The following is a 15,764-nucleotide window of genomic DNA, read 5'->3' as shown; positions in this document are numbered from 1 at the left end:
CTCTTGGTTGATGGACAAGGTAGAGGCCGGGAGTGAAAATTAAGAGTGAGAAGGGAGAAGAGCTAGGTGCCTGTTTCATAGTCACTTGTGTGTGAAGATTTGGGGTAATGGCATCTCCCCACTTCAGGGTTCTCAGACTTTGGACACCTCCTCTCTTCTCAGAGCCCAGATGTCTCACAGGTGAACTCTGATAGGGAAAAACACAGGAGTGTGGGAGAGGAGCGGGTTTTGGTGTGTTTGCATGAGTGTGTGTAGCTTCAGGCCTTGGAAGTTGGCAAGAGGGAGGGAGGAAGGAGAGCAAAATCTTCAGAGGGTGTTTCTTGTACCTGGGGGATCCTGCTCTGAATCTCCTTAGTCCTCCACTGTGAACTGGGGTGGGGATGGACGGGAGGGGGGAGGGAGGGAGTGGTGCTGGGGAATAAATCTTCTATGAGAACAATCTTTAAGAGACTGATGTTGAATGGTGTTTTACCCTTGATAGTGTTCTCAGGTGACAACCTTAGAATAGTAAGCCCAGCTGTGAGCGACCCACCTGCCCTGTTTTTCCTTTGTGATGGTCAGAATAATCACCATGGTATGAAGCCACTTCCCCTCCCCTGGAGAGCCTAGACAGTATAACTGGCACTCTTGGTTGGCATCTAGCCAGCAGTTCCATCTTTTTTTTTTTAATGTTTATTTATTTTAGAGAGAGAGAAAGCAAGCGGGGGAGGGGCAGAGAGAGAGGGAGCCAGAATCCCAAGCAAGCTCTGCACTGTCAGTATGCAGCCACACCTGCGGCTCAAACCCACGAACCTCAAGATCATGACCTGAGCCGAAATCAAGAGTCGGATGCCCAACCTACTGTGCCACCCAGGCGCCCCTCATTTTTAATTCTTAATATTGTTCCTTAGACATGTGAAGACAACTACGTGTTTCAAAGGCTAATGAGAATTTAGGTAACAGAAGGCTGTAAAGATTAACACCATGCTCTTCCTCTGGAGTGTTTGAGCTGCAGGGACAGCTGCTCTTTGGCCTTCAGCTGACCTCAGAAACTAGAAACACTTATTTCAGGCTTTGTCCCATTGGCCACTGTGGGCAGAAGTGGAAAACACCTGCCAGGTGTTGCCATAAGATTGACTCGGCCAACAGGAAACTTTTCTAACAAGCTTTGTGGCTTAACCGTAGCCCCGTCCCAACCCTGCCTTGCCTTGGCGTTCACACCACAGCACGTGTTGAGCGCCCCCTGTGTGCGAGGCCCAGTAACGGGCAATGAAGGATATCGGTATTGTCCTTCCAGTTTCTACGCATTTTTGTCTTCCAACCACCCTCCTGTTAGTATCTCTTCTTCCTATTTTACAAATGCGACCGACGAAAAGAGCATCGGGCCGTGGGACAGGGCACGTCCCTGTGAGTAACTGGCTCTGTGATCTTGAGCAAGTCGCTAGCCCAGCGGGAGTTGATCCCAAGTTTTCTCTCCCTTGGGACACCGGCCCAGCTCACGGTGACGAGAGCTCAGCCGCTGCCGCTGGAAGCGGGTCTCGGAACGTGAAGGCGTGATTTACTACGGCCTGCGTCCCGAGGAGCAGGGAGGGAGAAGTCCAGGGCAAGCGCCCCAACTCCGCTGCATGGACCCAGAAATGCGAGGGACCACGCTCATACCCGGCTCCCGACAACACTGACCTACGGCGCCCGGGAAGGGTCGCTTCGTTCCTCGCCAAGACTTCCCCTTCCGCCAATCACCGCTTGCGGCCCGCCCTTCCCGTCGCCGGAAGCAGCCGTTGCCCCGGGCGACTGCAACGTCCGGCTTTCCAAGTTGGCGGCGGGAAAGGCCATGAGTAAAGGCCGGGCCGAGGCTGCGGCGGGAGGTAAACGGACCGCGGGCACGGGGGAGACCCGGGCGGGGGGCTGGCGAGGGGTCGGTTGAGTGACCTCCCCCCATGCCCCGTCTCCTCGTAGCCCCCGGGATTATCTTGAGATACCTGCAGGAGCAGAACCGGCCCTACAGCGCCCAGGACGTGTTCGGGAACCTGCAGCGGGAACATGGACTGGGCAAGGCGGTGAGGACCCTCTCCTGGGACCGCCCCCCTACCCTTGGGGCCCCTCGAATCAGCCTGAAGTGCTGCCCTCTCGAGGCAGCCATTCTAGCCTTGAGCTTCCTAAGGCTGGCGGCCCTAATTCCCGCTGCCTGGGCCCTAAATCATCCCTCTGATTGCTTCTGCCTCTCCCCTCTGCCAGGCGGTGGTGAAGGCGCTGGAGCAGCTGGCCCAACAAGGCAAAATCAAAGAGAAGATGTACGGCAAGCAGAAGATCTATTTTGCGGACCAGGTGAGGGAAACCTGTGCAGATTATCACCCGTGTGAGGCCCGACATTAGGTGAATCAGTCTCTAGAATGAACTCTGACTTGAGGCATCCCGTGAAACTCAGCTAGCCCACGCCATTAAAAGGGCCCCACACACCCTTTAAATCAAAGTGGGTACTCCCCTTGCTGTGATCCAGACTCAACGAGACTTCCAGATCTGAGATGTACATGATAGATGACAGAAGATCCTGAATTGTTCCTACCGAGGTCCCTTTCCGCTTGGAGGTTTCTTTTTCCCAGTCATCTAGATCAGAACCATCATCTGGCAAATGATTTGCCTTCTGTCCCCACCCCTCCCAACACAGATGACACTAATTTTGTATCTCTAGGCCAGACCACCGCCTGGATGCCTTCCAGACCTTGCAGAATCAATATTGCTGAAGTAGAATGAACATCTCCCCTAAATGGGCTCCTTTTACAGGCTTCTCCCTCAGTTAGAGCCACTCCTCACCCAACTCAGAGACTGGGGAGTCACTCTTACCTCACAGCTTAGGCAGCCAGCAAATCCAGTTGGCTTTCCCCCTTCCTGAATCCACCCTCCCCTTTCTGTCTGCCATTGCTGATTGAGTTCAGGTTCTCCTCATCTATCATGATAGCCTCCTCACATCTCCTGGCCTCCTCACACATCTTAAACGCTGCAGCCAGAATGGTCTGCGTCAGTACTATCTGGGGCCATTTCCCTACTTGAAACTCCAGCACTCCCTACAACAGGGAGAAATCTACATAGAGACTCGGCTCCAGGCTGCTGCTAGCCTCACCTGTCCCTTCACCAGTACTAGACCATTTAGGTGTATTTTACTCCTGTGTCCTTCCTCTGCCTGGAGTTTTAAAATCCCTTCTTCCTCTTCTGCCTCTTTGCTCAGCGAACTCTTACTCCAAGGTTCTCTTTCAGGCATCGCCTCCAGAAACCTTCCCCGGATTCTCTCCTCGCCTCTTCTTCAGGCACTCACCTCCCTGAGGGATGCTATATTGTGGTGGTCTTTTTACCCATCTCCTCACTAGACTTCAGCCCTTCCAGGGCTGAGCCCACTTCTCACTCTTCCTCCTTTGCTCAGCACAAGCCCCCCCCCACCCCAGTATCTAACGTCCAGTAGACCCCGAATACTAGTTTAACTGAACCACACCACCATCAAGACTAACTTTTCTGAAATAGGTTTCATTACATTACTACTCTAATGAAGAGTCCCTAAGGGAGAATTTGGCAGCATTTTTTCTGTAAAGACAATTTTGTGCTTTGCCGGCCAGATGGCCTCTTGTCATAGCTACACAACTGTCACAGCCACTGAGGGCCGTCATTATAGAGCAGTATGTAAATGATCACATGTAAACGAGTAAACATGTAAACGAGTGGGTGTAACTGTGTTTCCAAAAATTTTTGTTTTCACAACCCCGAATGTGGCAGGATTTGGCGTGCAGGCTGTAGTTTGCTGCCTTCTGCTATAAAGGTTTACTTTGCTTTAATGAAGAGTCCAAACTGCCCAGGCTGGCATTCCTATTCTTTCTAACCTGCTCCCTGACATCACTGACAAGACCACCCCACCCCCCATCCCGAGCCCCACCAAAGTCCTTTGCGGCAGCTGGTCTCTCTCAGGGGAGGGGCCCCTCAGACGTTTACTGGAGTCCCTTCAATACCACCCACCATGACTCTTGACCTGCCCAGGTTCTTCCTACTGTGGAAATGTGTAATTTAGGTATCACTACCTTGGGAAGAATGTTCCTTTACTCTTTTAGCCCAGTGAGTGGTTTTACCACTAAACTAAGATTTCTGCCCTGTTCAGTATCCTGAAGCCCCTTGAGGACAGGCATCAGGTTTTAACTTTTTTATACCGTTTTGTTTGTTGGGACCAGTACCGAACTGAATGGTGTCTCACAGGGACCCTCCCGCTGTTCTCCCAGGCCCCCTGGAGGGCTGGGGAGCCCCAGGTTCTTGAGCGGATGTGATGTGGCCTGCCCAGATGTGGCTTCACATCACACCCACCCACTTCTGTTTGTCGTCTCACCTCTGGCAGGACCAGTTCGACATGGTGAGTGACGCTGACCTCCAAGGCCTGGACACCAAAATCGTGGCCCTCACTGCCAAGGTGCAGAGCCTCCAGCAGAGCTGCCGCCACATGGAGGCCGGTAGGACTGGGCGGATGCCGGAAGGGGCCCCTGGCGCGAGGGTCAGTCCAGAGGGCAGGAATCCCTAAGTGAATGGTTTGCTGACTGCAATGTTGTCTCGCTGCAGTGGAGAGCTGGGCTGGGCCGCCACTGGCATTATGTTACAAGAGACGTAAACAGCTAATGGCTTTTGAATATAAATGGGCAAGACACGCATTTGCTTTCCCTGACATGATCAGTGTACTGTGCCCACACTCCCTCTGTGCCTGTTTCTTTAACTGGCTACAGGGAACAGTCTGTTCAGCCTCACACTTTACCACTGCTTGTAGATGGAAGAGGAAAGAAAAGCAGACTAAACTGGTAATTCTATAAGCCTTAATCTCTGCTGAGCGCAATTTCCAGAATATGGAACTCATTCTGGACCCTGGGTGTAGAACCTAGAGCAAGGTAGGGGCCCAGTCTCCTACCTCAGGGAGCACCCTCTGGGAAAGACAAAACCCCATCATCAGGGTAAGAAGCGACCTCAGGGAGATGTGGTTTCAGAGCTGAAGGAGTTAACTAGTGCCCTGACCACACCGGAGATGCAGAAAGAGATCCAGGAGTTGAAGAAGGAATGTGCTGGCTACAGAGAGAGACTGAAGAACATCAAAGCAGCCACCAACCATGTGACTCCAGAAGAGAAAGAGCAGGTGAGTCAGGAGGAAGGGTGGTAGCGGGGAGGTCTGCCCGTGCAGGTCTGGAGTGAGGCCAAGGTTGCCCCCCAGCAGCCCCTGAGGGGCTAGAGCAAGCTGTTTCCCTGTGCAGGTGTACAGAGAGAGGCAGAAGTACTGCAAGGAATGGAGGAAGCGGAAGAGGATGGTAAGTGCGTGAGCTCCGCAGCAGGCCCTGGGAAATGGCAGCCACCGGAGAAACTGCTGCCTGAGGTCACGGGTCCGCCAGGCAGTGCTGCCCGTCTGAAAAGGGGTGGTTTTGTTTCTTGTCAGGCAACAGAATTGTCTGATGCGATCCTTGAAGGATACCCCAAGAGCAAGAAGCAGTTCTTTGTAAGTGGTTCTCTCTGTCTCTCCCCTCCTTGCCACCCTGGGGTCTTCGTCCAGGGAGGTCTCGTTTACTGGTCTCCCTGCCCCAGGAGGAAGTTGGGATAGAGACTGATGAAGATTACAACGTGAAGCTCCCAGACCCTTGAGGAGTCCTCTGCAGGATGGGGGAATGGAAGCGACGTTCTGGACTGGCTGCCTCCTTCAGGTTGGCTTCTTTGTTCCTGCTGCTTTCCACCTTTGAGCAGAGCAGCTGGGAGAGGGGCATGAACCAGAATACAGGGCTCAGGGAGTGAGCAAGCCCAGAGTGGATGGTTGTCATGCTCGTTTCATCATCTAGATTCCAATTGCTTGCACTTAAACTTGGAACAACGCTAAAGGAAAGCATTTGGCAATATTTATTGTACTATAATTTGATATAAAAATAATTTCCTCTGGATAACCAAACCTCCCAGATGTCAACCCTGAGGAAGGCTACCGGGTAGAGAGAAGCTAGTATACACAGCATTCGAGGAGCCCAAGGCTTTACCCAGGACTTTTCTGGGCTCTGTACCCCAGGAGGCCTTTAAAGTATCTTCTCTACCCCTTCACGCCACTCCCAAGTCCTGGGAGAAACACAAGCAGCACTGAGATGGTGGAGACCCAGATATGCTCGACAGGATGGCTGGGAGTGATTTTGAGGCCCAGTTCACTTTCAAAAATTGTAACTTTAGCAAAATTGCGATGTTGGTGTTTAGAATATTAAAAAAAAATTTAATATGTAGTGCTGTGTCACATGTAACTTCTCTGTGCTATGCTCCTGCCTGTGGGGACAGAGGGGGCAGGAGTATGTGGGGGAGGAAGGAGAGGGGATGCAGTAGCAAGTGAGGGCAGGAAGCCAGTAGCCCTGCCCTGAGCTGGCCAGAAGAGGCCTGATCTCACCTTGGGCTGACCAGGCAGCCCTAGCCAAGGCACAAGGAGGCCTTTCACCCCTCTTGGCTGTGGGAGTATTTCCTCATGTTCCTCCCTTCCCATCCAACTACTGCCAAAATGGCCAAACTTGGGCCAAATGTTGCCCAAGAGACCAAACCAAATGCAAACAGTAGCTTCCCAATATGTGTAATCAGGAGCAAAAATCTGAGGATTAGAAGGGGAGAGACCAGGAGCTCTTATGGGGGGAGGGGGGGTGTCCCCAGAACAGGGTCCCCCCTCCCGAAGACTTCTACGGAGAAGGGGAAAGACAGTAAGCTCAAGTTCTGTGGTCAGTATAATAAATTAAAGCTTTCACAAAACAAATACCCCAGCCCCAGTGAGGATGAAGGGGTGCTGGGGAACCAAACACCGAGAACCAGCTGACTGGTGTGCAGTGTCGCAGTCCAATCTCATAAGCCCAGTGGCTCCGTGGCCAAGTAGGAGACTCTGGCCTCTTGTTGGCTCTTCTGCAGCTTCCAAAACCCAGTCAGTACAGCTGGTTCTTCAATTGGTGCAAGACGCCAATCACAATCTCCCGTAGGGTCTGGCGGGGGCAGCAGAGGAAGACACGAGTGATGCTCACGTGAGGACAGAGGCTCAGATACCTGCCTAGACCAGTCATGCTCTTGAGTACAACAGAAAAAGCCCCTGGGAAACACCGTTTACAGTCGACTCTGAAATGTCCCCGAGACAGGACAGAGAAAGGGATGGAGACATGGACAGCTATGTGGTAAAGCAAATACAAGAAATGGGAATGGTAGCATTTAGGTGGTGGGCACAGGAGTGTCCACTCTGTGTCACAGGACACTTAAAGTGGTTCCAGAAAATGTCAGGAAACAAAAAAGTGAGATGCAAGTCAAGCCTCAGAAACTCCATGCAATACCATTAACACATGGCTCCATTACAAATAATCACAAACCCCAGGGAAAACTAGTGGGCCTGGGGGTGGGAGCCAGGAATCTTTCTAGAAATTCCACGTGATTCTGCTATGAGTGATGAGGGCTTACATACGAGGCAGCCATAACGCGAGCTAACAAAGGCCAGAGCGAGGCCTTGCCTGAGTTAAGTGCCCACATCATTCTTGCCAAATGAAACCTTAACAGGAAAATGTGGGCCAGGAAGCAAAGAAGAGACCCTCCAGAAACCTAAAAGTTGCCACCTTCCCTCTCTGAACAAATTAGGACTTGGGTCACTTGGCCTGAAGGAAGACAGAAAATCCGCACCCCTTGACCACTGCTGCCCCATACCTGAGGCTTACAGTGCTCCTCAATCCAGCTGAAGACACAGGCTGACAGCTCCTGGAAACTGGCCACGGAGATAGAGGCATTGAAGGACTGGAACAGTGAGTCCATGATGCCTTGAAACACATTGAACTTGACTTGGTCAGAGACCTGGTCGTCTCCCTCATGGGGGTTGTCCTGGTGTGCCTTCACAATCTGCTCATAGTTCCTGAAAGCGAGTAGGACAGGGCTAAGGTGCTATAGCAGCTCAGGTCACCCTATGTACTCCCCCAGCCCCGGGAAGGGGTTCCCGGAGAGCTGCTGGGACAGAAATGGGTGACCCCTCTCTCTACCCCTCGCTAATCCCACAGGCACTTTGAGTATCTGCTAGGTATCAGTGACTGTTGGGGTACAGAGTCCTACCCCTAAGTGGCCACCTACAGGAATGAGAAGATTATCTGTTCTGTATTATCTGATGTGGCCTTTGAACAAGAGAAAGGTATGAACTGAAGTCAGCTTCAGAGTCCCCTCAGAAGCCCTGGCTCCCCGAGCTCAGCATCCCCCCCCTTACACTTTCATGATCTTTAGGGCCGTGACGTCCTTGCGTAGCATGGACACCTCCTCCTCCTGCTTTTTCTTCTCCTTGTGCAAAAACTGGATGTAGTCAATAGCTGCAGTGAGGGTGGGCACAGAGGATGTCTCAGCCAGAAGGACAAGGTTTACTTTGTTTCCCCTTCCTCCCTTTCCCCAACTCTCCCATTATAATCACCCCACCGGGGCCAGGCCGAAAGTGAGTGTAAGGCTCTGGCCTCCTCACAGCACCACTGGCCCCAAACACTCTCAGTGCTCTCCCTGGCCATACTCTTCTGTAGAACGATGGCTTTGCTGAGCTTTTGGGAGCCAATGGAGAAGTCCTGCTGCTGGCAGGTGGGGACGATGGTCTGGAGGTCATCATAGCCTCTCTGTGGAGACAGGAGGGAAAACAAGGGTTCCTTAACTCCAAGGGATTCAGGCAAACTGGCACAAAACTTTCTGTGAACCCAAGTTCCATGCTCACAAACTCAAAGGGGTAGGGAACTAGAAAAAAGGAGGTGTTCATATCCGGGGACTAGAGCAGCTGCCACCAAGGATGCTGGGGACTGATGAGGGCAGGGTAGATCTGAAATACACAGGGCCCTCCTGCATTGGCTGAGGTACAGGCCTCCCCAGTCACCTTGATGGCGTCTCTCCTCTTCTGCTCAGCCTGAGTGTGTGCTCGCCGCCGCCGGTCCTTGTAGGACTCCTTGTAGGACTCCTGGTGGTAATCACTGTCCTCATCATCTACGCTCAAAGTTGGGGGCAGGAAGAGGTCATTTTGAAGCCCAGTGGGCCCAGCTAACCCACCTTGCCCCAGTGGGGAAGAAAAAACTGGTGCTCAGAGACAGCAAACGGACAGAACCGTCTAATATTCTAGATGAGGTGAAAGATGGTGAGACCCTGTGTCTAACACTAGGCCTCCAGCACCCCCGTGTGGATGACTGGAGCTTCCTGTCTAGGAAATAGACTAAAATGATGGTATATCTGAGCCCCCCCCAGGTGGGGGCATGTTGCTGCCTACCTGTATTGGGGACAGAAGAGGCACTGGTGGAACCGATGCTATTAGCTCTGGACACTACACTCCCCTTTCGGGTACTTTCTACAAAAAGCCCTGTAAAAGAGAGGTCCCAATCACTAAGGGGTAGGACAGGAGGACACTGTTAGACTTTCAGACACCTGTGTGTACAATGGCTTCCTGATCCTTAAATGCTGACCTCTCCCTTTCAACCCAAAAGCTACCCATATTGGGTCATCCACTTCCTGCTGTGCCCCACCACAGTGCTCCTGTCTCTGGTGTCTCCACTGCTCCGGGGGCCTGCAATGATACCACCGGTTCACAAAGTGGCATCTAGGCACAACGAGGGTGACAGAATGGCTAGCTCCCACTATTTTCATCATTTCCTTGTTTCAGAGCAGCAGGAATTATACCCTTATGCTTCCTGCCCCTTATGCAGCTCCTCCCTCATTGTCTCAGGGCAGGAACTCCGCTCAGGGACAGTGGACTGTGCTCAGGTGTGGCTGGCAAGACCACGGGAATCCACAGGACTGTGGCAGGAGTGTCACCAGGGAGCTAGAGACCGTGGGAGAGGTACTCACCGGGGTCCAGGCTGTTGTCACTGTAGGCATACTCCACCTGTGACACCAAGCAAAGGAGCTCATCAGACCTCCGCCCGGGACTGGGCACCTCCTCTCACTCTGAGCGCGTGCGCACTCGTACACACACCATACACCCCTACCACACACACCTCTACCCGCCCCAACACCCCACCCCCACACCGAGAGCGCAGGCAATTGCAGGATGCACGCGTGTACGTTCACTTAGACTTACACACGCACTCACGCACGCGCGCGCCTGGGGTGCGCAAGGGTTTGCAGGATTGCCCCGATAGCAGTAAGCAGATAGGCCATAGGAGCACCGCCCCCACCCCCTCCCTCCTCCACCGTCCCCCCCCCCACCCGCAAGCCCGGTCCCCTCACATTCGTGCACACACGCCTCACTTGTCTCCCCACCTTGGCACGCGCAGGGTGAGGGCTGTCTTCTCTGCAGCCCCGGGGCCCGGAGGGCGGGGGGACATTTGGGGACTGCAGGGAATCCCCTAGTCTTCGGGACCCCCCACGTGCATGAGCCCGACCCGCCCTCCCCTCGCCGGCGTACGCGCCCGCGGGGCTTGCCTTGACCCAGGGGTCGTCCGGAGAGGCGACCGGCTCCGTCATCTCCGACCCACCGAACCGGAAACCAGCCAGAGGTCGGGCCCCCTGCCGCGAGGAAGAGGCGAGGCACTTCCACGTGACCCAAACCCACCAACCCACGAACGAGAGGCGGAGGGCGGGGCACGGCCCGCGCATGCGCACCCGGAAAACTGAAACCGAGGGTCAGGAGCTGCGGAGACTGGCGTCGGGGCTGACACAGACGTTGTCCTTCCCCTCACTCGCCCACACCGCGACATGACGCACATTCTGTAAAATGGAGTCCCCGCAAAAGGCTCGTCCAAGTAGTATTTCCGAGAGTTGTGTGCACGCGCTGTGCTGGACCCGCGTCTTCCAGGGACTTGTGTCCAACCCCACCCTGCCGGCCCTGCAGTCCTGGCCCCCTCGGCCGACCCAGCACGGCTGCCAGGTCCGTGAGGCCGGAGGCCCCGCCTGGCTTGTGGAAGGCCGGTCCTCCAACACGTAGCCTGGTACCTGGCAGGAGACCAGTGGAAGAAACGCTTTCAAAGAGCCCGTTAGCCCAGTTAAGCCTCTTCACAGATACAGAAACCGAGGAACCTAGAAAGTCTGTAGCTTCTCCCGAAGCAGACAGCTGGTCAGCGATGGGGCCAAGGCTGACCTCAGTCTGGCTAGCTGCAAAAGCTATGCTCAGAACCACTGCACTCCAGGCTTCCAGCTCAAGGCTTCCAAAGAAAGATACCTAGAGGCATTGGGGCAGGACGCAGACATACAGGCAGCACCTGGCAACATTCACCTTTAATTGTTACAAGTTCCAGTGTTTGCCCTGGCCGCAGTGGGCCGAAGGTTTCACAGACACTGTGGGCAAGAGTAGGCACAAAATGCCAGAGGGGCCTGCTCCCCTCTGAGTCGCATCCTCAGCGATGGCCAAACACCAGCAAGCTGGGTAGACTTCCTGTGTCCACCAGGCCCAGCCTTGCCCTTCCCAGTCTGGTTCAGAGTCTCTAGGCCCAAGCTAGGACGAGCACCCAGGCCCCCATTCCTCCTCACCGCTGAATCTCTGGGCAGCTCCAGGGCCACCGTGGCCCCACAGAGAACACATTGTCAGCCATGGGCCTTACGGCGTCTGGGAGATGCGCTTCTGCAAGAGAGCCCAAGCTTTCTCCACCTTTGGGCAGGACAGAGTGTCAGGAGGAAGAGAAGACAGAGTCAGGCAGGCACCCACTGGAGACTCCTTCCCTACAACCCAGCCCTTTCCTGGGCACCAACCTGGCATTGCGTAACATGCGGTTCCCATAGGGTGCTCAGCACCACGTGGCTCTGGTCCACGAGCTGTTGCCCACTCATCTGGCTCTGCAACCGGCTCTGAGCTGCAGCTTCACTCAGGCCATCCCTCTCCACAATGCGTCGTATAGCCTGGGCACGGAGAAGGCATCGGTCAGCCCACTGGCTCAGAGCGGGCTGCGGTGTGCAGTGGGGATGGGGTGAGAGACGGGTCCAGATACCTCAGTCTCAGGGATGACAACGGTCCACACCTCATGCACCATGTTCTGCCAGCCGGCTTCAAGCAGCAGGGCGGCATCAATCACGCACACATGTTTTCCTGCGGGGAGACCCCAGTCACTGCCAGCAGCACACTGCCACTTGCCACCAGAGAGCCGGTGAAGCCTAGTCCCAAGGAAGTGGAGGGTCTGGCTTGGGGTGAGGAAGCTCCTAGGAGGAGAATCTGCTTAATGTCCCCCTTGGCTGCTCCCATCAACCCTCCAACTCACCCTCAGCCACAGCCTGGTTCATCTCCTCTCGAGCCAGTTTTGCGATAATTGGCCACACAATATCCGTGAGTATCTTCAGCTGCTTCTGAGGAGGGGAACAGAGGAAGCAGGCGATTTACCTTCCCTTGGAGATGGAGCCAGCCCGAGAGAGGAGGTGGTGGGGAACAGATGAGTGGAAACGCACTCTGAACCAGACCAGAAAGGTCCATTCGGTCCCAACCTCTGGTTCTAGTAGCAGCTGAGGAGTCCTTGGAGAGAAGCGTGCTTACCTTGTTCCCAAACACCCGGCTGCCTAGGACCTTCCTGTTGATAATGCCATCTTTATGGAGAATATCTGGACGAGAGACACAGGACTGGGCAAGGAGGCCAGGCCATCCCCTCACTTTTCAGGCCACTTCTAGCCCTCCCCAGGCATTACCTGCTCCAAAGGCTTCCACAACAGGCTGGTAGGCAGGACCCCCTGGGGCGTAGGCCCGATGGCCCAGGTGGTCACTGTCGATGACAAACGCCCCCAGGCCCTTAAGCCGCTGAGCTACTGAGCTCTTCCCAGAGCCACTGATGCCCGTCAGTCCAATCACGTAGAGCTGTGTGGGGAGTTCAGGCCTCTTCTGGAGGTAGAGGAGAGGGAACCCCAGTTACTAGGGTCTTCAGACTCATGCTTGAGACTGAAATCTTCAGTCTACTCTCCAGCATTTCCAGCCCACCCAAGCAGAGGAGAGAGAGGACAGGCATACATATGGAGGCCGAAGCAGCTTTCCCAGCATTCGTTGGCGGAAGGTGGAGGAACTGACTTTGTCCTCTTCATTGTCTGTATGGTTTGGGTCCTTCAGCAGCTGGATCTGGTACAAGGCAAGCTCCTCCAGACCCTGAGGTTAAAGAGGAGGGGTGAGGAGAGGGAACGAGGGGCAGGAGGACAATGACATCTGAGCTGCCCCCTTATCCTCCCCAGAGGTAGAGCCTGCCTCCAAGGGCAAGCTGGGAAACAGTTCCTTCTCGCCTCTTCCTCACCACCCCAAGTCCTCTCTTCACTCCTCTAGGGTCATGGTACTTCCAAAAGCCCCCTACATGGCCTTCCCCAGCCCCATCCACTCCCTCTGCCAGTCTCCCTCAGGGGTTACATTCTCAAGACGGAAGCGGTTGACGGCCATCCCCCCACGATAGGTCTCCTCGCTGACCACCAGGAACTCCAAGGAGGGGTTAGAGCCAGCGGGCCCATAGGGATCCAGCAGGGGGGTGATATCAAAAGTCAAGGAGGGCTTGATGTCCACCAGGAACTCACTCAGATGTTCCACGCGTTCTGTGTAGGGTTGGAGCAGCTCAGGGAGCAATTTGCCTGGGGAAGGAGCCAGTGAGATCTTTTTACTGGGGAGGAAAGGTATAGTCAAGTTTGGGGAAGACTATCCCTAAGCATCCAATCTCCAGAGGGGGGTGGGTGGCAGAAAGAAAGGGCTAAGCTGGGAAGTGCTGTATGTCAGGGGAGCAGTGAAGAGGGGGCAGCCAGCAAGCACGACAGTCATGGCAGGGGCTGGCATGTGTCCAGCAACGAGCAGTGCCAGGGAGCATCAGAGTCAGATGGAGAATTCCAAGAACCACCCCAACCACGAGTCACCTCTTGCTGTAGCTCTAACACACTACCTACAACCCACAACCCACTCATCCATTTACTCCCAGGGTCTCAATCTTTAGGGTTTGTGACCCGGAGAACTTCTCAAAAATACAGATTTCCTTAGTTCCACATTTGGGGAAATTCTGATTTGAGTGGTGAGTAGATTACACACGGAGAAAGCTGCACTTGTTCGTTTAACATAGTTTCCTTAACACCCACTGGGTGCCAGGTGCTGTTATATACGGGAGGGGTGGGAAGTAAAGGATGCCCCCCCCCCTTCCTCAGTCTTGGCACTGGGGGCAAGGTTAAGGAGTTTTGAGGGTCCTCCCCTGCTCTACTCCAGAGTATCTCTCACTCACTCTTCAACAGGTCTTTGTCCGCTACTCCCACCACAAGCTGCTCCTGGGCCAGGATGCACGCGACACTGAGCAACACCTTGTGGGCATTGTGCAGGCGGTCAAACGTGCCACCCACAGCCCCACGGTGGTAGCCACGCACTGGCTGCTTTGGAGACCTGGCCACGGGAGAGGCTGGCCTGATGGTGGAGGGTAAGGGGACATCCAGGGACTCCACAGACAGCTCTCCGGGCCCATAATCGGGGTATAGCAGCACCGAAGCCAGCTGGGGACAACAACTGTAGCAGCTGGTGGCATAACGCTCTAGCTGTTGTTTGACCGGGTTGTACTGGCTCCCATCCAGTGTCTGGAAGTCAGTCAGCACCACTTCCGGTGGGTGGGCCAGGTTCTGGACTGAGCTGGGAAGGGGAGGGAGAAAGGCGCTCTTGGCTCCTATATTGGTCAGCAGAACTCTGACATCCAGGTGCCTGTGGACATCGGCGCCAGCGTAGAGGTGCGTGATGAAATCCAGGACCTCAAACGTGGCCTGCACGAGGCTGGACTGGGGCTGGGCCGGGCCCCCCAGGCTCATGCCCGGCTGCAGGTGTACGTAGAGCGTGTGATTCACCAGCCGGGCCGCCGAGGTCAGGATGGGGGCCAGGCGAGGGGCCAGGGAGGCGAGCGGCGTCGTCAGCACCAGGAGGCCCGACCGGAATACGGCCATGCTGCCCAGGCCTGCGGACAGCCAGGAAGACGAGGCGTGGGTGACCGAGGGGTTATGTGGCTGAGGCCGAAAGCAGTCCGGGGCCGTGGGCCCAGGAGAGGGGACCTGGCGCAGGGACGGGGTCTCAGTGCTGATCCAGAGGAACCCGGGGGAGGGCACGGGGCCTCGGGGCTATGCGCTAAGCCCCGGTTTCCACATCTCTCAGACGGAGCGGTGAAGCTGCTGAACTGAATCCAAATCCTGAGCAGGGAAACTGGACAAAAGCCCGAGTCATAGGGTTGGGAATCCAGAAATCCTGGGTCCTGCTGCCAGGCTGTACCAGGGTCTTAAAGGAATCAAAGGAGGACACTAGAGGGAAACACTCAGGCTCTGAGCGGTCTTCTACTTACTGAGACCTCTGGGCTTAGGTTCCGCTAGGGCCGCCGCGGAGCCTTACCTGGCTGCGACCCGGAAACAGTAGTTCAGCGCCTGCGGCCCCGAGCTACGGAACGGCAGAAAGGCCAAAGTATTTACTAGGTTCGGGAACCTCGCGAGATTTTGTAAGGAGTAGGGCGTGTCCTGCTGAGGAGGTGGGGCGGAGCTCGGAGGCTGGGGGAGCAGGTGAAGGTATTTATTTCCAGATCTCAACAATTTCCAGGTCAGTTGGTGGAGGGCGAGGCGGACCTGAAAGCTGATTTCACGGATGCCCTTTTGACCCTGACAGCAGAGAATGGCTTCAGCCTGGTTACCCAGGAGATAGCGGCGAAGGCAGAACACACACCTGAGTTTCCTCTTAGTAAGTTATAGGACATAGCACCTGGGTGGCTCAGTCGGTTGAGCGTGGGACTCTTGATTTTGGCTCAGGTCATGATCTCACGGTTTGTGAGTTCAAGCCCCGCATCTGGATCCGTGCTGGCAGTGTGGATGGAGCCTGCTTGGGATTCTCTTTCTCCCTCTCT

The 15,764-nt window shown here is 54.9% G+C and overlaps 3 protein-coding genes across 7 annotated transcripts; 1 reads left to right on the top strand and 2 right to left on the bottom strand.

Moving 5' to 3' along the window:
• Positions 1–407: 407 nt before the first annotated feature.
• Positions 408–6,239, top strand: PSMC3IP (PSMC3 interacting protein). The gene is made up of 8 exons (XM_025917600.2): positions 408–1,844; positions 1,936–2,036; positions 2,215–2,304; positions 4,349–4,460; positions 4,983–5,128; positions 5,244–5,297; positions 5,423–5,482; positions 5,569–6,239. Exons 1-8 carry the CDS (start codon positions 1,811–1,813, stop codon positions 5,623–5,625), a joined length of 654 nt encoding a protein of 217 aa, XP_025773385.1. The 5' UTR covers positions 408–1,810; the 3' UTR covers positions 5,626–6,239.
• Positions 6,240–6,704: 465 nt separating this feature from the next.
• MLX (MAX dimerization protein MLX) lies at positions 6,705–11,030 on the bottom strand. 4 transcript variants are annotated; one of them, XM_025917521.2, is made up of 8 exons: positions 10,234–11,030; positions 9,820–9,856; positions 9,245–9,334; positions 8,861–8,967; positions 8,510–8,609; positions 8,219–8,318; positions 7,675–7,876; positions 6,705–6,971 (listed from the first exon to the last, which is right to left on the bottom strand). In XM_025917521.2, the coding sequence occupies exons 1-8, from the start codon at positions 10,567–10,569 to the stop codon at positions 6,915–6,917; spliced, it is 1,029 nt and encodes a 342-aa protein (XP_025773306.2). In that variant the 5' UTR covers positions 10,570–11,030; the 3' UTR covers positions 6,705–6,914. The 4 variants fall into 4 exon arrangements, with proteins under 4 accessions (XP_025773306.2, XP_086543492.1, XP_025773307.2 ...); XM_086687366.1 differs by having other exon boundaries at positions 6,705–7,036; positions 10,396–11,030; XM_025917522.2 differs by having other exon boundaries at positions 10,396–11,030.
• Positions 11,031–11,172: 142 nt separating this feature from the next.
• On the bottom strand, positions 11,173–15,256 carry COASY (Coenzyme A synthase). Of its 2 annotated transcripts, none has more exons than XM_025917568.2 (9): positions 14,127–15,256; positions 13,280–13,494; positions 12,896–13,027; positions 12,580–12,769; positions 12,431–12,495; positions 12,162–12,246; positions 11,895–11,992; positions 11,659–11,805; positions 11,173–11,557 (listed from the first exon to the last, which is right to left on the bottom strand). In XM_025917568.2, exons 1-9 carry the CDS (start codon positions 14,824–14,826, stop codon positions 11,507–11,509), a joined length of 1,683 nt encoding a protein of 560 aa, XP_025773353.1. In that variant the 5' UTR covers positions 14,827–15,256; the 3' UTR covers positions 11,173–11,506. The 2 variants fall into 2 exon arrangements, with proteins under 2 accessions (XP_025773353.1, XP_086543487.1); XM_086687361.1 differs by having other exon boundaries at positions 12,580–12,766.
• Between the last annotated feature and the right edge of the window lie 508 nt (positions 15,257–15,764).

This window comes from Puma concolor, chromosome E1 (assembly GCF_028749965.1).
Source record: "Puma concolor isolate L17-30 chromosome E1, mPumCon1.1.hap2, whole genome shotgun sequence".
In the NCBI taxonomy this organism is placed as follows: Eukaryota; Metazoa; Chordata; class Mammalia; order Carnivora; family Felidae; genus Puma; species Puma concolor.
This window is presented reverse-complemented; position numbering and strand designations above follow the sequence as displayed.

What these genes read in the sequence shown, in the direction of transcription:
- PSMC3IP (XM_025917600.2), top strand. Translation starts at nt 1,811, where the DNA reads ATGAGTAAAGGCCGGGCCGAGGCTGCGGCGGGAG. An exon ending in GGCCGAGGCTGCGGCGGGAG is followed by an intron (nt 1,845 to 1,935) that starts GTAAACGGACCG and finishes GTCTCCTCGTAG; the next exon opens with CCCCCGGGATTATCTTGAGA. An exon ending in CTCCAGAAGAGAAAGAGCAG is followed by an intron (nt 5,129 to 5,243) that starts GTGAGTCAGGAG and finishes TTCCCTGTGCAG; the next exon opens with GTGTACAGAGAGAGGCAGAA.
- COASY (XM_025917568.2), bottom strand. Translation starts at nt 14,826, where the DNA reads ATGGCCGTATTCCGGTCGGGCCTCCTGGTGCTGACGACGCCGCTCGCC. An exon ending in ACCGCTTCCGTCTTGAGAAT is followed by an intron (nt 13,028 to 13,279) that starts GTAACCCCTGAG and finishes CTTTAACCTCAG; the next exon opens with GGTCTGGAGGAGCTTGCCTT. An exon ending in TTGTCATCCCTGAGACTGAG is followed by an intron (nt 11,806 to 11,894) that starts GTATCTGGACCC and finishes CTCCGTGCCCAG; the next exon opens with GCTATACGACGCATTGTGGA.
- MLX (XM_025917521.2), bottom strand. Translation starts at nt 10,569, where the DNA reads ATGCGCGGGCCGTGCCCCGCCCTCCGCCTCTCGTTCGTGGGTTGGTGG. An exon ending in TGACAACAGCCTGGACCCCG is followed by an intron (nt 9,335 to 9,819) that starts GTGAGTACCTCT and finishes TCTCTTTTACAG; the next exon opens with GGCTTTTTGTAGAAAGTACC. An exon ending in AGCCATCGTTCTACAGAAGA is followed by an intron (nt 8,319 to 8,509) that starts GTATGGCCAGGG and finishes CCCTCACTGCAG; the next exon opens with CTATTGACTACATCCAGTTT.